Source organism: Pterocles gutturalis, unplaced genomic scaffold (genome assembly GCF_000699245.1).
Source record: "Pterocles gutturalis isolate BGI_N339 unplaced genomic scaffold, ASM69924v1 scaffold2332, whole genome shotgun sequence".
In the NCBI taxonomy this organism is placed as follows: Eukaryota; Metazoa; Chordata; class Aves; order Pterocliformes; family Pteroclidae; genus Pterocles; species Pterocles gutturalis.
The window spans coordinates 93,694-118,891 of record NW_010112383.1 but is presented as its reverse complement, the minus strand read 5'-3'; the positions used below and the strand labels follow the sequence as shown (position 1 = coordinate 118,891).

General features: G+C 41.2%; 1 protein-coding gene across 1 annotated transcript in view; it reads left to right on the top strand.

Annotated features, from left to right (window-relative positions):
- Positions 1-25,198, top strand: part of SSFA2 (sperm specific antigen 2) — a 34,654-nt gene that overhangs the window by 7,615 nt on the left and 1,841 nt on the right. The window contains exons 7-14 of the mRNA XM_010074001.1: positions 3,438-3,510; positions 10,076-10,167; positions 13,265-14,485; positions 16,341-16,421; positions 16,812-16,939; positions 17,989-18,139; positions 19,282-19,347; positions 20,054-20,467. Of these exons, the coding sequence (XP_010072303.1) occupies positions 3,438-3,510; positions 10,076-10,167; positions 13,265-14,485; positions 16,341-16,421; positions 16,812-16,939; positions 17,989-18,139; positions 19,282-19,347; positions 20,054-20,467 (2,226 nt within the window). The remainder of the gene's footprint in view (positions 1-3,437; positions 3,511-10,075; positions 10,168-13,264; positions 14,486-16,340; positions 16,422-16,811; positions 16,940-17,988; positions 18,140-19,281; positions 19,348-20,053; positions 20,468-25,198) is intronic.

The following is a 25,198-nucleotide window of genomic DNA, read 5'->3' as shown; positions in this document are numbered from 1 at the left end:
AGGAAAGTTCTCATTCTTTTTTTCATCGATCTCAGGTAATTGCAGTCATTGGCAAAACTGCTAGGAACTTTTCTGTGGAAACAGGTCTAGGTTAGACTTTGTCTATTTAGAAGCCTTTGGTTTTAAATTTTTACTTTGCTTAAATTGCTGACTGGAAGTCATTATTTTTGATGCTTAAAAGTAAATTCAGTTTATCAACTGATATTGATTAAGAATAAATTTGTGGATGGAGCAAGAGTGTTGTTGCATGAAAGGGAAAGGGGCTATCATGTAGGGTGAGATGCTCATCTTGTGCAGCTTTTGGTTTGACAACCTACTGTATGTTGATTTGTTTGTTCTGTGGGAAATAGCACACTGAAAGTCGCTGTTTGACATACCTTTGGCAATGGCTTAGTTACAAATTCTGTGCTAGCTGCCTTTTAATATCTTCATAAATGCATGTGTCCATTTTTTGGTTGATAACTGTCCCAAAGGGATTTTAGTTCCCAGGTTCCTCTAAGTGCTTTGTTTATCAGGCTAGTAAACGCGTAGCCTGCAAATTAATGAATGCAATTTTTTTTAATAGACTCACGCCTTGAATAGTAAGATCTGTCTTAAATTAGTAGATGTTTTTGTGGACACATTTCAAAGTGACTCTTGTTAACAGTTCAGCAGTTAACTTTTCTGTCTCTGTGAAACAGATACGTAAAGTGAAGGATTGTGATTTTATTGTTGAAATAAGTGAAGAAAGTGTGTGAACCCTGTGAGTTTTACAGTGGATGATGAAGTGATGATTTAGTAGATACTGTGTCTAGTGTCATATTGTCATTACAGGCTCTTCTAGATCAACCAATGTTGTAGCTGAAGGCACTCATTAAGTAGAAAAAGACAATCCAGCCTACTGTAGTTCCTGCCACTTGTTTGTGCCTGTGTGTCATTGCCCACATGTTGTGTGGCCATCTACTGAACCAGAAGGAAGGACTGATCCAGTTGAGAAGGGAAAAAGAAACCCAGTGTATTTTGATTTATTTATTTTTCCTGGCTTAGTTTTCAGCTGGATAGTTTTCTTGATCCTGTTTGTTGTGTAGCTGCACAGATGTTTGCGTTGGCACAATGGGAGCGATCTGAGTGGCAATGCATTTTGCTATGTTCCTGATAGTTGGACTGGTTTCACATATCCCAGAGGAGAAATCATTTTTTTTTTTGGCAGTCTTGGGAAAAGTTGAAACAACTAATTAAAAAAACCCCAAAAACCAATGGAATGGAATTTTTGTTCAGAGTAAGTTGGACTATAAAGGGTTATGACATGAAGACTTGCCGAATTTTGCACAAGCCAAATGTGATGCATTTGTGAAGTTTTGGTTGAGACACTTTGCAATAATGCCAGTGCATAAACACAGCTGTTTTGGCAAGATGACATGCGATGTGGGATGGGATGTGATTGTGGTGAAATTTTGTTTATGCAATATAACATACACATATCAACTGCTGTCAGATTCCTGAGAGGGTGGGATTTGGTTTTGTTGAAGAAACTGTAGAACAATACCTCGCAGTGTGATTTTGTTTTCTTGGTCTCTAAGCAGGGTATAATGAACAATAAACTGTATTAGAAACACTGAAAATAACTCCTCTCCCTGTTTTCCCAGCTTGGCTTGGAGTGCATTTGTATGCATAAGAAAGATGACAGATATATCAAGGAAGCTCTTTCCATGCTTACGAATGCCTTGGAAGTTTGAGTGCCCTTCGGAAGTCTGTGGCTGTGAAGATAGCTAGTGCGGGAGTGAGTCAGGGCAGGATTTCCCCCAAGCACCCGCTCCTGAGGTGGCCAGTTACAGTCGCGAAGGTCATTTGCCAGCACCAATATTGGCTGAACGGACGGGGAAGGAGAGGGGAGTGCTTCTGCATGCTCGTCGAGTTGTGCCGTGCTGCAGATGAAGCCAGGATGCTGTCTCCCAGCCAAGGACCGGAGGTGGAGGGTATTTAGATGAGAAGAGGCTTAGCTGTTGGGATGCTGCAAATTTAGCCATCGGAAACTAGGAGGTTTGAGAGAACTGAGACACCTTTCATGGAAGGCCAGTCCGATCAAAGGGCCTGTAAGATTACTTGCTGTTCCTCTGGTTTTGTTGTGTTTGTGTTTTTTTTAATTGTTTTAAAGTGTAGTTTTCTTAAATTTAGATGGTGAGCCCCTTCTACGCTCCCCTGCATTTTGGAAAAATAAGCATTTACCCCTTTGGTAGCCTTTGTCTCCTAAAGGAACAGAAGCCTCTTGATATATTGTGCAAGAGTAACGCTGATCATTTATTAATAGTGAAAAGTTCAGGCCAAATACTTTTCAAAACGCTTGTAATTAAGAAAATGCACCCTTGTGGCTGCTGTACACGTGATATTAATGCAAGTATAGCTGCTTCTTTAGGCAAATGCTAATTTGGGCTTAAAACCATCAGTATCAAAGTTTTTTTGATTTTTCAGTTGATCAAAAATGGAGATGAAAGCATCATTGCTTGGTAATTTTGAAATTAGACTCTCAGCCCATTAGAGGGAAGGGTTAGGGGGTAGTTGGATTGGGGGTTTTGTGCGTGTAGGCTTGCATTTGAACCAGTAGGATTTTTTGTGTAGCACACAAAAGAGAAAACATATTCTATCTTTTGAGTGAAACAAAGGTCTCCCTGTTGAGAATTTAGGCATATTCTTTTCATTGTTTGAACAGTTGTCTGAGGACTGCTTTCTTAATAAAGCTGTGTTTCACATAGTGATTAAGTAATAGGATTAATTTTCATGTAATTTTAAATTTCCCAGTTGAAATCTGCATGGCTCTGAATACATTACCTTCCTTTTTTGTACTGGAGGACACAAGAAGTATTTCCATGAGTAGTGGCATGGCGAAGTCTGGAGTGGGTTCTGGCAGGGCCTGAGTTGTTCTAGAGGATTGATGGCCTGTGGGAAATAGTTGATAGCGCAGCAGATGACAGTCCTGATGTGCTGACCTCTTGATATATTTTTCTGAATGTATTTTGCTTGATTTTTTAATTCAAACAAGGGGCCAAGAGTGCTGAACAGAAAAGCTAGTAGTATAAAGGTGATCAAAGTTGTTTTCATACTGTTATTTCAGTCTTTCGTCAGAGGAACTGAGAATGCTTAGTAGTGTCACAGGATGTGACTTCCTGGTCTTTTTGCACAGTGAATGTAACCAGAGGGGAACCCTCCGCTGTGCCTGAGAGATGCTGTCCTTAGGATCACTGTTGTCCTGTGGGATTGTTGCTGAGTGCCTGATGAAATAGTGCTTTGGTTCAAGGAGATATGATTTGCCACTCAATCATTATAGGCTGTTGGACTGGAAAAAAAGAATCAATTAAAAAAAACCCAACCCTGGATGTGCAGTGCATATAGCTTGGGCCTTTTTAAGCATAGGAATGTATTGCAGTTGGCCTAACAAAATATTCATACCCTCTTCCCTATAGATCCAGAGTACAGAGGGGGATCTGCCGCATGTTCCAGCTTCTCACCAGCTGGCAGTGACCAAGTCAAGGAAAGGTGAGTAGACTTCGACTCCCAGGAGAGAACAGTGTTCTGAGTGTCTTTCCCGCTCTGAAATGCTGATTCAGATATTTAAAACTTCTAAAGTTTATTTTCTCTTTAGAAATAAAAAAGATCTGAGTGTCTTTTTCAGCTAAATCACGGAACGTTACTGCAAAATGACAGCCAAGTTACAGGCAAGACAACAGCCCTATAACCTCACTGTCTGTTTTCACTTTTGTACAATTGATGATAGCTCAGAGGAACTGAAATGTTAATTCAGATTATATGGTTTTTTTTTTCCGCTGGCAGATCCTGTAATTTAAGATACTCATTTAAACTAAAATTATATTGTTTAAACCTAAATTGCATGATACATCCAGCTTTTTCCTATGTGCTGCTGCTCCGTCTGCAGGCTGGCTGCGTAGATGACTGCCGTCTCTGCGCCCACATGGAAACTGTAGTCCTTCACATGGGAAGCTGTGCACTGGCCCTTGTGGCTCACTTTGTGCTTTCATCTCAAATTATTTTTTATATATTTCATGGCTTGGGAGAGGGACAAGGCTGATCTTTAAGTCCATTTTGTGATTGTTACTTTGCCCAACGTTGGCAAGTAGAGTCTGTTCTCTAGCTGTTACGTGTAATTAAAGAAGAAATAGAGCTTGTTGCCTTTGGTGAGATGCTTAGCTGCAATGCAGCTTCTTGGTGAAACATGACTACCATCTCTAGATGCTAAAGAGAGGCAGAGAAACCAGTCTTAAGAAACAGGTCATCTTATTTGGCTTTTCGCAAATGAACTGACAGTTTTGTGAAGTGTCAGCTGAGTTTCATTAACGTGGTTGAGAATGCTCTGGACTAAGTGCTGAAGGTTAATGCCTGGTTGTTAGGGATAGCTTGTGCTACTTGTTCAGCAGTGTTTTGCACAACACAGCATTGCACTCACTAGTCTTCCTCTGTTACAAACGTAGGCCACCAAGAAGGACCACCAGAAACTGCATCTCTTGACTGTTCCCAGCATTTCTCCTGTGGCCTTATTTTAAAGTTCACAATTACCTGCTTTACATGATTACATGTAAAAGAGTTGCCCTCGTTACATGTCAGGTCTCTTGTTTGCTGGCCTTGGCAGTTTCAGAAAGAGCTTTCTAGTCAAACGTGACTTAAGGAGCCAGGAGTTGCAGTCAGGGAGGAGAAAAATACATTCTTTCATCTTCTGAAACATTGATTTTCTGTTTTCTGTTCCCAGTGGCTATCTTACTCTCTTCTTCCTCAATGCAATGAAAAAAAAAAGAAGTCAGGTGGTCCTGTGTGTACCTGCTGAAAGGTACTAGCAGTTTGGGCAATGAGTCTTCAGTATGGCAAAAGCGGGGCATGCTGGCTCATGTTTCTCAGCTAGTATATCCCACCCACTTCTGAATACATTCGGCATAGATTAGCAATGATATTTTGTTATCATGTTAAGTATTGCCTAGAGTTTTCTATGACTTATGTAACAAGGATGTCAATGCACATGGTAAGCCTGCATGTTTGGGACCAACATTTTATTTCACCTGGAAGATGCAGAAAGTTTAGCGTTTTGTTCTCTACAGGTTTCAGTAAAATTGCCACGAGAGAAAGCATTTGGTGGAGAACTTATCCAAAACATTAAAAACCAGCAGTCAATTTTTCTTGCATGTTGTCCAACATGAGACAAGTGTAGAGGCCTGTTTTCTCAGAGATGAGGTGCTCACCAAGTTTGAAGGCATCCAGAGTTAATGGTCACTTATTGAAAATGCTGGCCATTGTGTCTCAACGTAAAATGCCACTCTCACTAGCAATCTCTTGAGTTGGGACCAGAATGAAATTCAAGCACCAGCCTTCTGTTGCAATGTGATTTCACTTGATCCTCATACAGACCCACCTCTTTCCTTTACATTGTCTCTACTGTACATAAAATCACATAAATAAAATTTTGTTCTGAATGAGTGCTTCCCCTGAAGGAATAAATTCGTACCCTTTTTTTCATAGATGGATAATTCTGTGTCAATTAGCAGGAGCAGTGCTTTTCAGTACAGAATGTCATAAACCTTGAAGTCACAGAGGGCTGTGGATGCTTTCTCTGACATTTACAGCAGTTTGGAAGGCATTTTAAGAGTGTCTATAAGTATTTGAAGTATTTGCATAAAAAAAAAATAGAGATTCTCTTCTCTACTGAAATAGTCTGGAGACTCATAAGACATGCTTGAACAACACTGAGTCTGCTGCTGCTTAGACTCTCCATTAAAGCATGTTTCTCATTTCAGACTAGCTTTGTTTATAAGTGGTAAGCTTAGATTTTCAAAGTGGCTTGCAAATGATTGCTTTGCTCTAGTACTGTCTTTGTTAAACACTTCATAGAGGATGGAAGGAATTCTGTATCACGTTGACTAGCTTGATGTACTTTTTAGGTTATGTCTTCCAAATGGTCCTGAGCTGAACTAGTTTATCCATTATGCCCAAAACCAGCATTCTATTCTTTATTGTTGCAAACCTCAAATGTAGATGTGTTTCTGTGTATGGGGGTTTTTTTAAGAAACATAGTAAGGAATGAAAAGCTTCAGTTGCTTTACACTGTGAAAATACAGTGCTGCTAACTGTCCACTATAAAAAAAAAGAAAAAAAACCAACTTACTGCAAAGTTATCTGGAATGAGGTTTGTTAGTTGAAAACGAGAATTCTTACTGACATATTTATAAAGCAGCGCCTTCCATTCAAAAAATGTCCAACAAACAGGACAAATATAGGTACCACACAAAGAGAACAAAGTATTCTTGAGGCATTTTAGTTTGTGAGTGTCTGGTTGCTGGCACCAGTGGCCCTGTGAAATTTTGAATAGTCACAAACCTGTTTCTTTTAAGGCATCTGACACTGGTACTCAAAAGCAGTGATTCATTTCGAAAATTTAGTTCTTAAAAGTGAAGAAAGGACATCATCAGCGCTTCCTGTCCTTAATATATTATTGTATTTTTAGCTCTCTGTGGGTGCAGCTTTACAGGAGATTGGAGATGGGGGAGTGAGAAGAAATTTGGAACAGATTTAGTGTTGGTGGGAGTCTGTGCTTATCTGTCCAGAAGCTAGGAAATCCCCAGTGACCTGAAGAGTTTCTGCAGCAGGGCTCCCTGCTGGGCTAGTTTTGGCAGTGCTGGGGTGCAGGGTACAATCAATATGGGAGAAGGGGCAGCAGATATTTAAGCCCGTAATGGAATACTTTATAGCTAAGTTTGTGAATGCCAATTAAGAATCTCATTAAATACAAAGTGCATTAGAGCTTTGCCAATACTGCAAGTATAAGAAACATATGTGCTACTCAAGCTAAACAAGCAGTTTTCATGTATTTCTCCTCTTTTTTGTGAGCAGCTGAGTGACGCAGAAAGTGTAAGACAAGCTCCTGATGGGACTGTTTGGATCGGTGAGACGGACAGTCCATTGGTAGCTGAATATTATTTTACAACAGATGAATTATTCCATTATTTGATAGTGATTCTCTGATAAATCTGTGCTCTTGTGTTTTGTAAACCGCAGACTTGTTTCTTCATCATCTGTTCTTGTTTAGAACTTTGTCAGCTTATTTGATATATTTCTGAATATCCATGTTTCTCTGCCATGTATTCAGTGCCTAAAAATATTTTTATTTTTTTACACAGCTTAAAACAATAATCCAAGGGGCATTTTCGTTTGTGCTCTGTTTCACTGGGACGTGAGTTTGATTGTTCCCTCTGGTTTTGTTCATCTTGACTGGTACCTTTTCCCACACTTTCCTTATTATGCTGCCTCTGGCCTTCTCCCACTAGTTCAGAAGGTTTCCTCTACATAATGTTGATAATAGCTTTGGGCTGCAAGGTTGGAATTGTGCGGTGACCTTTTTGCAGAAAGTGTAATTGCCTTTGGTGAGGGTACGCAGGGCAAGAGAGGACTCAGGTTAGCCCCTACCACCCAGCCTTTGGTGCTGAGTTTTCTGCATTCAAGGTGAAGAGAGGAGAGCTGTATCTCATCAAAACCTCCTTCTCTTAAGACTCTTCATTGCCAGGAGTAATTTTAATCAAGACCTGAGGGTAATTCTTGAGATTTTTTAAAAAAATATTTTCATGGTTTTGCCTCATCTGCTTGAATCTGAGAGACATACAGGTGCCATAGAGCATGTTGCATCCAGATCAGTAGTTGACAAGGAGGGTGGATACCATTATTTATCAGTATATCTCAGTGTAATAATTGGTATTTCCAGTGTTTACAGAGCCAAACCTTGTCATTTCACTACTGAAATAGTAGAGAGTCCCATTCTTTAAAAGTTTTCACTGTGTTTATATGATAGTGGAGAACTCTGAGAATTTGCAAGAGACAAGGGTAAGGTGTGATAGAAGAAGACTGCTCATGCTTACACAAAATGTCTTTTCTGATTTGCTTTAAAATGTTAAAAAAAAATCCTAGCAGCTCTGCAACACAGAAAGCAAGGGATGGCTCTATTAAGGGGATGTCTCCTTAGGTGGAACCAAGGCAGTTTGAATCTCTTCATGCTGTGCTTGTCTCTTGCCATGGATACAGACGATGAGGCAGGTATGGATGCCTCTGCGCTGGGCTGACCACTTGACTGGCATTATCTGTCATGTAAGGTTGTCAAAGCATGTGCATAAATAACAAATGCTGTAGAAAATTGTCTAAACCACTGATTTTTACTTTAGTACTTTTTCTCTGAGGAGACCAAGCGTTGATTTGAGGAGACATACATACATACGTATGTATAGATATATATGTAGGGTTTTTTTTTTTAATAGCTGAAAAGGAAGTATTGACTGGAAAGGAAATACAAGGCCAGGTCAATATTTTTATTGAGCAGTAATAAACTTAATGCAGATGAAACCAGATGCCAGTACACACACTGGTGAATAGCTTATCTGAACTAGTTGGAATCTCTCCCCTGTGGCTAAGGCTTTCACTGGTAGGACTTTTTCCTTTTAAAATAAAATTCACCAAATAGGGAAGGAGACACAGAGGAGGCAAAACAGGTGACTATTCATCTTAGAGGAGGTGGCAGCTTCGCACCAGCCTCGGCTCTAGTGGCAACCTGTTGGTGGCATGCTCTTTCAGCTGTATTAATTGTACCGGGCAGTTAATAAGAGCTAGTCCATTTCTCAGGGAATTCATTTCCATTGTCTTTAGTGGGAGCTGGGTGGGGATGTCTGCCCTGAGGTAGAAAAGTTGTTTATCATCGCAGGATATTGTGGCTACCATGATAACAGAACAGCAGCACAATTTGCAAGGCACTCCCTAAAAGCTGTGTGAAATTGCTGATACCAAAGTTTGACAGACTGTTTACCTCTCCTGGTGTTTACAAGCTTCTGGGCTTGTGCAGGCTTTTATTTCTGTTTTAGTGAAATGTTCATCAAAATTAATACAAAAAAAAAAAGAGTTCTGAATATCCATCAGTTTCAAAACAGTTTTCATAATGCATTCCAATGCATTGAGCTGTGAACTGGGATTAATTATATGATGACAGTTAAGTGGTTGAAGGAATGTGGGGCAAAATTCTGCACTGAGCCTCTGAGAAGACAGCAGCGAGCTCTGGCCCCAGAGGGAGGAGGAGGAGGCAGGCGCCTGGGGGCTAGAGACTTCTGTGGTCTCATCCCATCTCCAAGCTTTTACATTTCTGCTGAGAACTAGGGGTGAGACACAGTTGTTGCCCAGGCTACCATCTGGCTATGTAAAATGTTTATGGTGCCCTAAGGTAAACCCCACACTTGGTGAGTGCCTCCTGTGCCTAGTAGGGAACGATATACATACAATACTGTACTGCAGAGCTGGCTGAGATCTCCTTGAAAAGCAGCTTTGTGGCTACGGTGCTTGCACCAGAGGAAACCACTCCTGGATAGCACTGAGGATTTTAGAGTCCCTTTAGGCTATTTTAACACTTACCTAATGTAAGGAGAAAGGAACAAGCAGGAGGATCTTATCTTTTGTGTATAAAATGAGCACTGGGAATGTGCTTTGGCAGATTGCCTGTTGATGTGTCAGAGATGTTTTGTATTTGTCCACTAAGCCAGTGAAGGACCATCTCTAGCAGTTCTCTGAGTCTCTGCGCTCATGTGATGCTGTTAGAGGAACAGGGCGTATGGGATGGTGTAGGCTGGCAGGAGACTAGTGATCTCCTATATCTCTGTGATCGGGAGGGCTGGCGAAGCTGTACGTGTCAATCCAAAGCAACTGTTCCACTGCCTGCATGTGAATTAACCAGTGATTCAGTTTTGTGGAAGGAAAACTCCAGCAGTGGCATAATTTGCTGAGTGGGGTTTTTTTCCACAGCACAGGAAAGCAAAATGTGAAAGATAGTTCCTCTTCCACTGCTGCTTGAAGTTTCACAAGTAGGGCTTTGCATGGGAAGAGATTTTGTTTGAAACAAACAAGCTGTTTCTCTGAATTGTTCTGAATTGTTCAGAAAGTGGAATTTGAAAAGGAATTGTGTTATCCACTTATTGTTACTTTGATGTAAAAGGAAAGCGTGTATTGAATGTGATTGGGCATGAAAGGTGGTGATTTGTAGAGTAATTACTGTTGGGTTTTTCTTCATTTTAAACAGATCAGCTGTTACGGACTGCCAGTCAGCACTCTGACAGCAGTGGCTTCGCTGAGGACTCCTCCACAGATTGTTCTTCATTTAATCAGCTTCAGGTAAGGTTCCCATGCTGTGGTTGAAATACTACCAATTATTGTGAGGTGGTAGGGACCTGGGAAGGGCAGGAGAGATGTTGATGTTTGACTACTGTCATAACGATGACCGTCAGTCTAGATTCATTTTCAGAACTGGACCTGCTGAATCCCTTACAGAATTCTGTTAAAATTTTAAAGCCTTTCTGGCAGGATAATCTGGGTATACTTAAACCTGGAATAAGGTCTAAGTTCAGTATGTCCTGTTTGCCATTTCTGGTGTTTCTTTTCTCACCAACTGAGGCTCCAGAGTCGTAATCCATTCCTGTCATGACTGCAGTGGGTAGAGATTAAGATAATGAAAGAATATAGCTTTTCTGCTGATCATTTAATTTTTTTTTGTTGTTTTTGTCTTCCCACTCATTTTCTTTTGCATATTTTTCTATTTTTTTTTTTTTAGTTAGCAGCTGACAGAAAGTGAAAACAATTTTGTACTAAATTTACTGTGAAGGTATACTAATGTCTAGTCGATCTTCAGCTCCCACGCTCTTTCTTGTTGCAGTTCTTTTGATGTCGGTCCCGGAACTAGCTGTGATACTGACCAGAGACTCTATGTCTTAGGGGAGGCTTTTGTTCCAGCATGATGCTTATGTATCTGCCCAATACAAACATTTGCTCAGTGTTGTACCTGATATTTAGGAGAGGTGTTCTCTTGCCTCTCCTAAAACATTCACACAGTAATAGACATGATTTGGTTGGCCCATCAGTCAGCCAGAGAAATGTCTTCAGTTGGATCCTGGCTGTCGGTCATCTGTCTGGGACTTAAACCGCAGTCCAGAGGAGTACAAAGATGGGAGTCTGGGTATTACCAGTGATTTCATTTCTGTAGCTTGCAGTTGCTGAACTTTTTTTTTATGCATGTGATTTTTTTCCTTGTGGCACACCAAACATTTTAAAGCTGTTTGGCACTTACTAGGAAGAGATTCTCACCCTCCCCACCCATCAATGTTGCTTTTCCATTTTGGTGCTAGTATTCTGTGCTTTCTACTTAGTTTTTCAGCTGAGTACCAAAATGAAAGCCAAGACAGCACTAGTCTTTGTGTTTTCCTTAAACATCAACTCACACTTTCCAAGAGCAAGAGAGTGAATAAAGGAAATCATGAGCCTGAGTGTCTGTATGAGTGTATCGACTGAGATGCTGGTTCTGCTCTCTACTAAACTGGGACTACACTGAAGTTGACAGGCACGTTAGAATGAGCCTCAGGTTAGAGTTGCTCACTCCTGCTCCTTATATTGGTTGCAACCTGATTAAGAGTCCATTAAAACCATGTTGCAACTGAGTGCCTCTCCACTAGAACACTGGTGGAGTTTATTTTTGTTGGCTGTAAAGGGATGAGATTTTTCTTCTTTCTATTATGCTGTTTTGAAAAGATGTATTGAGACTGCATGAGATTTGTGCTGTGGAGTCACTAGGCTCTCTTCTGCCACCTTCACTGCTTTATTCAGGCCAAGAGCTGAGCTGAATTCAGAAAATAAGGGTGAATGATGAGACTAGGGGAAATGAGCACTTGGCAGCTAGTGAAGAGAACCTTGAAAAGATGAAGGGGATGCAGAGGGGTGTATATTGTTTCTTAAAAGTATGGTAAATTAGTGCCATCTACTGTTAAATAATTGACTCTAGCAGCCATGGCATTCCTCTGAAACTCGGGAGAAAACTGAAAAACTGGAACTGTGTTGCCTTCCATCCTGACATCCAAAATAAAGATTTCTAAGGGAGATTTCGGCATTAAGATGGGGTATTCTTCAGGGGAGTTTCATGTTGCCAAAGAAGCGAGAAGAATTCTCCACCCAAGTTCTTGAAGTTTTGCTTGCCTGACTTTAAGTGAGCAATGTGATAAAGGATTAGAGACACAGATATGCACACATGTAGCACATCTAGTTTCACCTAGACATTACAATCTTTTGGTTTTTTAATACATTTGACTTGAACAGTATCTAAACCTGTACAGTCTTTCATACCAATTTATGACGGTGCCAGTGAGTGCAGTGTTAAACACATACATATGAAGTTGACTTCATCACTGAAATTTTCTTCTAGATGGTTGGAGAAGGAACTATTGCTTGATGTACACTGTAAATAATCTCCGTAGAAGAAACTCATAGTATCCTAACAGCAGTGAGAGTTGCAGAAATTAGAGATGGGAAAAGCTTTTCAAAATTTCTAGGTCATACATCAACTATGGTAAACTTCCAAGACTGTATTTTATAACACATATTCTTATGAAAATGTCTTGTTTGCTTATAAATATACCAGTCAGTCAGGCCAGCCTGAGCAATATGCTTTGTAATCCGTGCATCTTTTTTTTTTTTCTTCCCTTTCTCATAGGTGCTTTTCCTGCCATTTGTTAACTATCAAATTAGGATCTCCCTCATACATGTGCTCTGTTTTAAACTGTAATTTAGAATGAAGAGGGGAAGAAGTATTAGGAGAAAGGAAGGGAGGATAAGTGCAATAGTACTGGATGCAATCTTTGGTAGAGATTAACAGCCTAGTGTGAGATTCCCAGTCTCAGACAATTCTGTGACTTGAAACAAGCCAAGTGTATAGGCAGACTGGTTTTCCCATTCTTAATGTTGTCCTGTGGCACTAGTTTCTTCTCACCATTTTAAATGCGTTCCCTAATACCACCCTTTGTTTCAGCACTTGACTGTAAACCTTTATATGTGGGAGATGCCATGTGCTTCTTCCACGCTGCTGTCCCTATGTCGTCACTACCTAAAATACTAGCATTTTACTATTTTGCTATACTGTCACTTCTATTCTTCTGATGATAATGAGTTTATTGTTAAATCAAAGAAATGTGTGAATAGTTTAATAGGTTTTGGGTTTTTTTTTTAAATGTGCTTTTGGTGCCATACTTCAATATGCTTCTAACCTATCTGATATTATGGTTTCTTTGTTCTCCTTCACTGTTTTTCTTGCACATTAACTGCATTATTATTTTTGCTCCACACCACAATACCCAATGAATATGGACTTGGACCCTTAGCCTGACCCCTGAGAAGGCAGTAGTGGAGTCTCCAGTGTGTTCACCCCTTTGCTGGCTCATGTCTTTCCTAGGTTCAGGAATCTTTACAGGGCATGGGAAGCAGTGCTGACAGCTGTGACAGTGAGACAACCGTGACGTCACATAGTGAGGAACAGAAGGCACTGACAGCCAAGGAACTGCCCTGTTTCAATAAGTTTGAGGAGGAGGAAGAAGATGATGAGGATGATGATGATGAAGAGGATATTATCTCTCAAGTAGAGAGGCGAAAGATAGGGGCACTTTCTGAGAACAGAAGGAGTGAAGACAGAAAAATTATTGGCTATGAAACTGAACAAAATCAAGGAGGAGAAAGCAAGTCATCTCATGTATCAGAGACAGTCCAAGGAGAGGTCAACTCTAAAGAGGAAGACATTTCCAGTGAGCAAAAAGAATTGGACCTGCTGGAGGAGGGCAGTGTGTTTCAGTTTCCTCAGTACCACACGCACCATATCCTCAAGTCGATGGAGTCTCTGGAAGGTGGTGGCTCCCCTCCATCGTCTGTGGACAGGGTTCATGTCGCCTTGCAAAGAGCCGAGATGAGGATCATCAGCAGCACTTCTGATTCCAGGGCCGGACGCACTCTGCTTAAGTCAAAAGATCTCCTGAGGAAGCAGAAGCTCTGGTTTGCTGAATCGGGCTATCCTCTGAGGCGGTCTCAGTCTCTCCCAACTGCATTGCTGAATCCAGTGAAAGTGGTGTCCTCTGTGAATGTCCAGTTAACTCCAGGAAAAGAGACTATGTGCAGTGCTCCTTCTTTCACCTACAAGTACACACATGTGGAAGAAGATGAGAAAGCAATGCCTGAGAATGACAAAAGTGAGGGTGAGGCAGCCGCCAGCCAGCCAGTGTGCAAATCCACGCTCTTCATTGCGCCTTCATCCTCCAAAAAAGAAGTGCCCCAGCCAGGGCCCAGGAGGCTGTCTGAGGAGCCCAGTCCCACCAGGGTGCAGAGCTGCCTGCTGCACACGCCAGCAGCACACATGTCCCAGTCGACGTGCTCCCTCCACTCCCTCCCTACCGAGTGGCAGGACAGACCGCTCTGTGAGCACATGAGGACACTGAGCACCCACAGCGTCCCAAGCATCTCCGGCTCTTCCTTCGGTGCCTTGCTTTCCCCCTTCAGCTGTCCCTTCTCTCCAAGGCACGCTGTATTTCCTCATCGGCCTCATGCCATCAACCCGCCCTCCACTGTGGAGATGCAGCTGCGCAGGGTCCTACATGACATCAGAAACTCTCTGCAGAACCTCTCACAGGTAAGAAGCAGCCAAATTTTTACCTGGGGCAAAGGGGCTTCTTATTTTACCCATACAAACCCAAAATGTTCATCTGAAATTTCCTGTGCACAATGCAGCAGATCAGGAAAAAATGACATTTTCTGCAAGTTTGATTTGCTGCTGTTTAAAGTTAAAGTTGATGAGCTTCTGTTTAAAGTGGCAAATGGTCATCTCTCCCATTGCTCTACTGTCTTTGCATTTAATTTTTTCTTGTTGCAGTTGACACAGATTGATTTTTTTTTTTTTTACTTTTATCCACTATTATTTTAAGGTAATAGTCATTAGCTTCAGATTTGAAAATACGTGTTGACAGTCCTTTTTAGACCCCCATTATTTTGTTTTGTTTTGCCACTTGTCAAAAGCTAGAGGCCAGTCTATCCTGACTTTGGTTGTATCAGCTGGCCTTGCTTCTCAGAGCAAGCTTGGGTACTGGGACACAGCTCTGCAGTGGAAAGCTGCGATCCACTGTGTTTTAAGTCAGGCATTGCTCAAGGTACTGGACGGTGTGCCTGGGAGTAAGTGTTTACAGAATTTAACCTTGCCCTTCCTCTTGGGAACCAGTTGCAGCCTTGATATGAGTAAGGTTGCAGTGTGCTACGGCACTTTTATCACTTAGACCATGCTAACTAAACCTGCTGAAGAAGAAGTCTCTGTATTACATCTGAACTCATACTCCAGGTGGTTCAATCAAAAAAACAAAGTTAGTATCGGAGGGCATAATAATATCTCCTAACCCACTTGTTCTACTTCCAGCATATTTTGTCTAGACTAGTTCCATTTTGAGGGTTTGTTCCTTCTCATTGCAGACGTTTGTATGGAAATGTCATGCTTACAACACACAGTTCCCTGGTGTTGTGTTTTCCTACAGCCAAGATCAAGTTTGGCATGCAGCATACTCAGCTGCTAAAGAAAAAGTTGAGATGTTTCAAATGTATTATTCTGGTTTTAGGAAAGAATAAAGAGGAGTAGTTAAATTCCTGATAGAACAGGGAGCAGAAGACTGGCAGAGGAAAAAAAGCCATTCCCTTGATGTGATTGATCATGTTTGAGCAAAATTCCTCTGGATGAATGGACATGCTTCAAATTTTCCATGATGTGTCAATAGTCCTTTGAATTCTTTCAAAATTATATTGGACAAGCTGTCTTTTTCATGTTTGAAAAGGTGAATGGTTTTGCTGTTTCCACTGTTCTTTGTTGTGCCATGTCTCTACATGTAACAGCCCCTGAATTTTATCTGGTTGCTCCTTGTGTTGATGCAACATGCAAATAGAAATTCTTCAACACTCTTGTTTTCATGAGAGATAATGAGCATGCAGAGGTCTTTGGATGTAAGCAATGAAGTGAGATTAAAAACCCAAATCAACAAAAAACCCCAAACTAAGAACTGAGTAAAACCCCACAATAAATGTGACTTTAATAATGATTTGAAAATGGGATGCTGTTTAATTTGCTTAGTTCTGTTTTCCACGTTGTTCTTTCTTTCATTAGCTAAGACAATTGAGACTACTGAGTTTTCAGGCATAAAGTGCCTGGTGGCTGAAATCGTAGCTTTTATTCCTACTTAACTGTGTCAGACAGGAGTAATTTGTTTTTTCACCTGGAGTAAATTTGCATTACAGAGCTTTGGTGTGCATGCTTCTGTTAAGAGCTGGCACTGCTATTTTGTAAGGTTTCCTTTTCCTCTTGCAGTATTTACATAGGTAGCAGAAATAGCAATGCCAGCAAGGTTGTGTTTTAACAGTGGCTGCTTTTGGAGTATCTGCGTGTTTGAGAAGATGAGTTTATAAAGAGGATTGCTGTCACTCCCATTTAAAATCATTTGTTTCTTCCCTAGTACCCGGTGATGAGGGGTCAGGATCTTTCAGCCGCCACTGGTTACGCTACTCAGAGACCGTCCATTCTACCTCTCTACGAAGTAAGTGACACACCACACAGTGGTACTTAGTCAAAATAAAACACAAAGACACATGCTAAACGTGCCACAGATTGTGGTAACTGGGCAGTTCCCCAAAGTATCTCTTTGCTCTCAGGAGATAACAGGTGACTCCATCCTGCAAATAACATTAAAAAGGAGTTAGTAAAAATACATGGAAATCCTTTCATGTGTTTGCTTGTATGATACATGTAAAAATGTTTTATTGAATTATTGCAAGTTCACAACATGAAGCCTCTGTGGTATACTGAAGCTGCTGAGGTTCTGCTTGACTCAAAGGGCACATCTGGGCAAATGCAATTATAGGATCCAGACTTACTGTAATTCAATTTTTACATGTAATGCGCTATCTTTTTTTTTTTTTTTTTTCAGAATACTTTCCAGGAGCTACAAGTAGTAAGGAGAAATCTAAACTTATTCAGAACCCAAATGATGGATTTGGAATTGACTATGTTACGTCAACAGACAACAGTTTATCAGCATATGACAGAAGAGGAAAGGTAAAATGATCTTTTTAAAAAAAGAAAATTCTTTGGCACTTCAGAAAATGTGTTGCTGCCCCTGAAATCAGAGCAAAAAATCTGTTTGTTTCAATTGGAACGGGTTTGGAGCCAAGTTTTTGACAAAAGCTTGTTTACGCTCTTCTTTACACTTCTTCATTCTAGAGTTTTCTCCTGTTTGTTTCTTCTAATCCCTGTTTCCTACTATTAGATGTTTTTTTTCATTCTTTCTCCAAAGTGATTTTACAGCTGTGGATTTTAAGAACTTTTACCATAGGATACTTGAACATAGGATATTGGTGGGGGGGGGGAAATCTTAAAGATTTTCAGCTTAGGTTTTTTTTCCCCCCGTCTTCGTAGATGCAAATAAAAAATGAACATTGTAGCATTCAGCTGCTTTTCCAACTTACAGTGGCCAGTGAGCAGGCTACATATGCATTCATATTCTGGCTCTGTGTGTTTGTGCTCACCATGAGTTGCAGCAGCAGCTGATCTGGAACAATTTTCAAAACTGCTTATATATTTGCTTTAGTTGAATCAGCTCTTGAGTAATCACTTTAAAAGTAAACATATTTGAAATCAGTTGGCCTTCTTAGACAGTGGCATCCTGGCCAAAATGTAGCTGTGACGGCTTGGGAATCTAGAACCACACAGGAGAAGTTAAATGCTGTTGCTGTGTTGCTCTGTGATTTTTATTGTTACTGCCTTTAAATTGGATTTGGTTAGATGTATGTGTAAATGCCAATTTCTTCTGCTTGCATGTATTTTACACATTTAAAGATAAAATTTTTGGAGAATGTTCTGATACACTATGTTGTTTAGTTTTCTCCATGAAGTGATATGTATTTTCTACAAATGGACTTTTGTTCCATCTAGGTCTTCAGATAATTTTTCCATGAAAGAGGAATTTTCTTTCATTTTCTATTCCACTTTGAATTCCCTTGTATGAAGTCTATTACTCATGGGACTGTCCTGCTCAGTTCCCCCTTTGTGGTGTCCAGCTGAGTGCAGTAAATGCCCTTGTTCTTTTTGTGATGGACTTGGTATAGATACGAAGCTGATCAGCTACAGAGCTTGAGAAAGTCTGTCCGCATGGAGCTACAGGAGTTAGAGATGCAGTTAGAAGAACGTCTACTTGCTTTGGAAGACCAGCTGAGAAGTTTGCACATGTCTTCACCTTACAGACCTCAGACACATGTAGTAAGTATTACTTTTGTAACAACATTGTATGTTTTCTCAGTGTAATGTTAATAACTTGTAACTGTTAAAACTCTTACAATGGGACGACATCTGGGGAATCTCATGATGCCTTGAGTATTTCAGGGATCATATTCTATTGTTTTCAGTCAGTTCTTCATCTTGGGGAAAAACTGTGGGAATAGAGGGACTTTCTTGGTGTTAATATGTACCAATACATATCTCTGGAGTTTTAGGTCTGAGATTTCAGACCTCTTCTGTCAGTGCTTTCTTCTTTTTCTTCTTCATGAGTCTGAAATCTCACAGGTTTGGTAGGTAGTGCTCATGTCTGAAATCCTTGGTGATGGAGATGGTCTTTCTGGAGTTTCCTTACACAGTTTTTTTTGCTTGTGAAGTGAGGGCAGAGAGATGAGAAAGGCACAGTGTCTCTCTCCCAAGAAATGGGGTGTGCTTCCCCTCCAGCCCTACCAATCCATGGAACAAAAAAAGAGGAAGGTCCGGTTGTCATCTTCAGTTTTTTCCTCCATTGCCATTTGTAGCTCCTTCAGATGAACGTGTGGCTCCCTGCCAAACAGTGGGAGAAGCTCTTCTGCAGGCACTCCCAAGAAGCACAAGAAGAGAGATAAAAGAGACAACTGTGCATGTTTATTGGTGGCGTGGCAATATACTTTCTTTTCTTTTTCACTCAGCAGGAGACTGTTCGTCTTTTTTCTGCTGCAACCCTGTCATCAGCCAAACAAAAGAAGCACAGACAAAAAGTATCATATGTTCTTCCTGGGTTTCATTCCTCTTTTTTAGCCAATCCTCTCTGTAGAAGTAGCACAGGCACAGGCCACATCTTCTTCTTCAGTATTTTGTCATGGGAAAAAAGTTGAAACCCAAGAACAGGAAAATATGGTATTACTGTGATCCCAAGCCAACCTTGCATTCTTTGAACCATAAAAATATCTCTTTATTTGTAAATCCTTTTATAGAAGAGGGCCAGCTTTAAAAATGACTGAAATAAACTTTCTCCAACAAGCTTTGCTTCCTGTTTCCAAGTTTCTGCTTTTACAGAAGGTTGTCTGAGACATAGCATGTTTATATATTAGCTTCTGACAGTGCTAAAAAAATCCTTGGTGCGTTAACTTGACTTAATTTTTCAGGGTATGTATGGAAGCAGAAGTGCTGACAATCTATCATGCCCTTCACCATTGAATGTCATTGAACCAGTAAGTAATTGTTGTGTGCTGTATTACTAAGAAAAAGAACCTGGAAGGGATTTCTTACAAAAGGTTGAAGGAGATTCATTTGCTACCTAATCTTGGACATACTTTACTCACTTGAGTAGTTCTGTGGAGAACAACTCTGTTTTCTCTTAAGCAGAGCTAACCATAGATGTAAGCAGCTGTGAAGGCTTGTTTGTTTTTAAGAGGGATATGTAGAAGTGAGATGTTATTTCCATTTAGTTGATAAAATGACTGTGTGGTGAGTTTTGTAGAGAAAATTATTTCTTTTTTTTTTTCTGTGCATTTTATGCTAGGAGTCCTGTGTAAGCTCCTGAACTACTGAAAGCAAGTAGTTCAAAGACTGCAGAAAGGAAAGAACAAACTTGAATTGTTTTAGCAAAGAAAAACAAAGTCAAGCCTTTACATGTGCCTCTGTCAATGGCTCTGGCAGGATGCATCCATATTGCAAAAGTAGTGGCTTGGGGAACTGCCACAATTTGTATTTATCTTGGCTTTCAAAAAAGCCCATTCCTTTTTATGATCCTTTTTGTTGCAGTCATAAAGGCAAAGCATATATTTATTTTATAGCCGTGTTTGTTACATGGAGGGAATGAGTAAGTGATTTAATAAATAACAAGAAGGCATAGTTGTGTCTGTATGTGACTTTTTTATATGCTTATTCAGAACTGTCTCTTTTCTGAATCCATAGGTCTCTGAACTTATTCGAGAGCAGTCATTTCTGAAGTCTGAACTGGGTTTAGGACTGGGAGATCTTGGACTGGAAACTCTCCGAGCAGAGGGTACAGAGTCCGTATTCTCCCATGGAAACTCTGATTCCTCTTCAGTGTGCTCTGGTCACACAGGTAGAAAAGCTGGTGTTGGATCCTCTGAACTAGCAGGAAGGTCTAAGAGTCAAAGCAAGAGGTTATACCGAGCCTCTGTTGCCTTAACACCAACTCCCCCAATGAGAGCAGGTGCTGGACAGCAGGTGGAAAGCTCTGAGGAGCTTGTGGACGCCAAACCAGAGGTGGAGCGCAAACTTGAAAAAGTCTCTCTTGTGCCTTCGGTTGATGAAATCCACAGAAGCGTGGAGCAGGAGGAGCTGCAGCAAGTCATACGGGAGGTGAGGAGGGAGGGGCTGAGATCTAGGATGTTCAAACAGTGTTTACTGAAACCTACAGACAGCCTGTCTGTAACTCTTGGTCGCTGGGTTTTTCTCTTCCCTCTCAAGCCAAGGCTCCATACTGTTACTGTCCTATTTCTAAAGGCTCAGAGGTTGTAACTGGATATTCAAACAACAGTTGTATTCTTGTGCAAAGCAGTAGACATTTTTTCAGTGATAGTGGTTAGCATGTAAGTTGCTACTGTAAGTCTGGGTGAGAAAGCATTTGCCATCTCTACTGCTTGGTTAAGCAGCAGTGCTTCAGATTACCAAGTGAAAATTCCTCTGTCATGTTTGCTTGCTAAAATGCCAGGTTGGAGTTAGTTTGATGAAACAACTGAAAAACTGTTTCAGTTTTCTGAAACAACTCTGCAGTAAATGTTAAAAATACTTTTCCAGTCACTCTACCCTAAACCACTAAGGACTGTAGGAGTGTAAGTGAAGCAAGCTGAAGTCAGATGAGAAGTTATTTCAGACTTAAGAGTGATGTTGGACCAATGCTCTTGGACTAGTTTTATTGGCAGTCAATGAAAGTGAAGGGTGGTTGGTTATTTTTCCTGTGGGGCAGGTTGAAAAATGGGACTAAAACTGCATGTTTTGTTTGTCAGTGGTGTGACAAAAAAGCCTTGTGGCAAGTAGTATAAAAGGGAAGAGGAAGCAAAAGAAACTTCTTGTTCTCAAAAGCAGTGCCCGTGGGAAAGTGGAGCAAGCTCTCTGCTATGAGTTCACAGCAGAGGGGGGTTGAGAATCTTTGGGGTTTATTCCCTCTTCTTTGCTGGAGAGGGACCACTTAACCTTTATCTGAGGGTCACTGTCCCTTAGCCTTTAGCTTGTCCCTTGAAGCTTTGGTATGGCTTTGCCATAAACCCCTTGAAAGTCCGGGAGATGTGTCATGCTCAGGAATGTACAACAGGCCAGGCTGTAGTGCTGCGGTACCATCCAGGTCTGCTTGCTTTGAGGCTGTGAATAACTGGAACCAGCTTTGCCTTAGCTTTGTTTTTAAAACAGTTGAGAGGCAGGCTGCTCATCTCATGATAAAACATTAGCTGTGATCCCAGAGAGATCTTTTGCCATGCCTTCACCCCTCTTCACCCCAACACACGTCAGGGTGTGTTGGAGCATAAGGTATCCTTTTACTCATTGTCTGGCTACAAGACTCTGCTATGTGTATCTCTGCAAAGTGGAGATGTTTTCTTGACTGACTCACTGTAGGCTTTGCCATGCATAGGCACTTTACACTTACAAAGTGACATTTGCAAAGCAGTAGTGCGTTACTAAGGAGTGTTCTGATAGAAGATGGTGGCTGGAAGCATATGAAGATATTTACTTTGTTTAGCTTTGGGTAACTATAAAATAACCAGAGCCAGGAGTGCAAAGAATGATGCATAGCCATAAGCATTAACAGTGAGTGAATTGCTGGTATTAAAAGAGGATGCAGTTTGGCAGTGAGCTGAAATGGAGACCAGATTTCAATAAGTAGCCTCATGGTGCTGAATAGTGCTTTGCCCCATCGGTAGCCCCATTAGAGTCAGTGAGATGAGTTATGGAAAGTGGCATTATCCTGTGGAAGGAAGGTACCGCAGTCAGCTGGCAGTGAGGTACGGCCACACCAACAGGCTCGTCATTACTCTGCTCACCATTTGGAACCAAAACCTTCTGGCCGTCAGTGGTCCTTACAGTGGAGCTTGTGAGGCTACAACTTTACACCTCTGCTTTGAAAGGCAAGGAATGAATGAGGCAGGATGGCAAGCATTCAGTCTTTAAATGTGTCCCCTCTGCCACCCTCCTGCTGCCGTCTTCTCTAAAGTAGCTGGAGTAAAGTTGAAAGGAGTCTTGGGAAGGGCAGTTTTGGAGATGTTGTAAAATACTCCCAGGCATCCCAAATTCTCTCTCTTTCACTTCTTTTTTTTTTTTTTTTTTTTTTTTTCCTTTCAACCCTTTTAAAGGGGTTCCTTGCCCAATCCTCAAAGAAGACTTACACATGAGATATTTATTGCACCTTGCACTTCGCTGATTCTGAAGAGGTGAGGCCAGGATATTGCATTTGTATTGTGTCCGGCCCTTCTGTAAAAACCAAAACCTGCATGTCAAGAGGAGTGGTGGTGTGGTGGGGGATTGCTAAAGGAGAAACTGAGAGAGGAAGGCAAGAACTATAATTCAAATGTCCTGTAAAAGCAGCACAGACGATAAAGGGAGCTGGAGTACAGAGCTATTTCAGTCAATATTTTCTCTGAGGTTAGCCTATGTGAATGTTCCTTTTTAACTTCATTAATTGATAGCAAATAAAGACATGTACTCTTTGCACAGAGACTGTTCTTTGGGTTGTGTGGCACTGAGGACATTGTAATGCTGAAAGAATCTGCAGTGAACTGAGAAGCTACTATTCAAAGATGAGTAGTCAGCAAATAACTGAGCTTGACTCACTTCGTAAATGTTTGAGCACACAGAGAGATTGTCCCTCAGTTTAACTTCATTGGCAGCCTATTTCAGATCAGCTGATTCTCAACGTAAGTTTTGCAGGTCAGAATGAAGGTGCGTTGGCTCAAAGCACCTGGTAGTTTTTGCAGAGCCAGGATATGCTATGAAGTGTTGGTCAGGAAAATCTTTGTATTTCATAAGAGCTAAAACAGACTGTAAACTGAAATATGTCTTCCTTAAGTGGCCTTGTTGTTAACAAAAGAATTGTAGTTTCATTGTTAAAAGAAAGAAGTCTGGTAGGATGCATTCTTGTGTGTGCACTCACAAATGTTAAACCCTTGCTTATTCTCCGATTCTCTGTAGCTGTGTGACCTCATATTGGGGAAAGAAAAGTCGGGCAGTGTTTCAGAATATGCCTGGGTGGATTGTAATGCATGTGAGCTTTGACCTGTAACTATTTGCTGGTATCAAAGAACTCGGTGGTGTTAACTTTTATCATTAAAGGACTAACTCCCACAGAAAAGCATTCAACAATGTGTGATGTTAAAACACCAAACAGCGGCCCTCTTGTTTTGATGGAAATGCAGCCTGACCCCCACTGGAGTGTCGCTCGAAGCACTTACTGCTTGACTAGTCGGTCACAGTGTCGCTAGGACTGCCACCGGGCCCCTTCACTCTGCACTCTGCAGTTTAAAAGATGTGATAGTTTAAAAAGCTTTCTCCTTCAAGAGAAGGGTGGGGTTTGTTTTTACTAACAGGCCTCCATTGTAGATGACATTTAATGAGATTATCTTTTAAAGAAATGCCCGTTTTCCATCACTAGGTGAAGAACACCCAATTCCAGAACTGCTGCTGTGGCACATTTCACTCTCAATCAGTTTATTTATTTAGCAGCAACATAATATTACAGTAATGGTAATTCTTTCATAGGGATTAAGGTCACTGGTTTACTGTAGTAAAACTATCCGTGAGTGCTGTGTTATTAATGCAGCACTGAATATTGGTGTTGTATCAACATAGTGCATGTGCCATAAATGAGTGGGTTCTCTCCTCTTTCGAGTGATCAATTTTTCATTCAGCTGCTAAAAATACCAGTGGAGCATTCACTGACTACTTCTGTCTTTTGTACAGAGGGAGCCTTGGCAGCGGGCTGTGCCCTCTGCCGAGTAAATGGAAGGTGCACCTTGCCCTAAATAATTTGTAACGAAAAAGGCAAACATTGGCAATTGTCATGACACACGCAAGGGACTGAGTCACTGCAGAAATCGATGCTGCACTCGCCACACAGGAATGACCTCGATGGGTCTGGAAAGGAGGGAGGAAGCTGTGGCAGTGAAAAGAAGCAGCGGAGGGTGGCCTTGTTGTCATCCGGGCAGGAAGGTGAGAGCCCAAGTGATGCACCAAGGTCAAGCCAGAAGTTGTTGGAAGAGCTCAGAATAGAACAAGAGCTGCTTCCCTTCCAGTCTCCACCTTGCCGCAAGACTGTCTGTCATACTAGACCATTGCCTTGCTAATTCAGGAAGCTTTTATCAGTTTTCTTTGGAAAGTGAGGTTTATTTTTATCTATCCAGTGAGAGGAGGGCACAGAATGACTGCTTTGTAGTGTACTTGCAGACCCACCCCGTGTGATCCTGGAGGACAGCGGAGAGAGCAGAGCAGGGCTCTGTTACCACAGTGGCTGCCGGACAGCCGGCGTCCTGTTTCCCCGTGGCAGCGTTTCTAAATCCCAAAGCCCTTAGTGCATTGACAGCAGTCCTAAAGCTTTGTGTGTCTGTGGGTGCATCAGCATAGTCATCCTCAGGACTTGCGGCCGTCAGTAAGCCAGGTCTTGTTGCACACTGGCATTTCTTTTGCCAGTTAATCAGCAAACAACCCAACTGGAAACCTGTTTGCCAATAATATTAGAGTCTCTGAATTTCTACTTGATGCAAAGTAGTAATGAAATGAGGAACTTTGCCACTAATGGTTTGGGGATTGAATTTCTTGCCAATGAGAACAAGGGATAAATAGGCTATTGCTAACGCTGCTGCCACCCTTCTGACGTTGTTCCTTAATCCTTTTGACGCACCAGGAAAAGGGGAGACTCACAAGAATAATTGCAAGATGTTCATCAAGATGATGAGAGGGCTATGCAAACATGGCAAGGCTGTTGGAAAGGCTGGGTTTGAGTAAATATTATTCCCGTGGTATCAGTGGGGCATCAGAACATGAAAGGATTTATTACTGGCAAAACTGGGATTAGAAATTTGGACTTTTTTTTTCCAGCATCAAGTC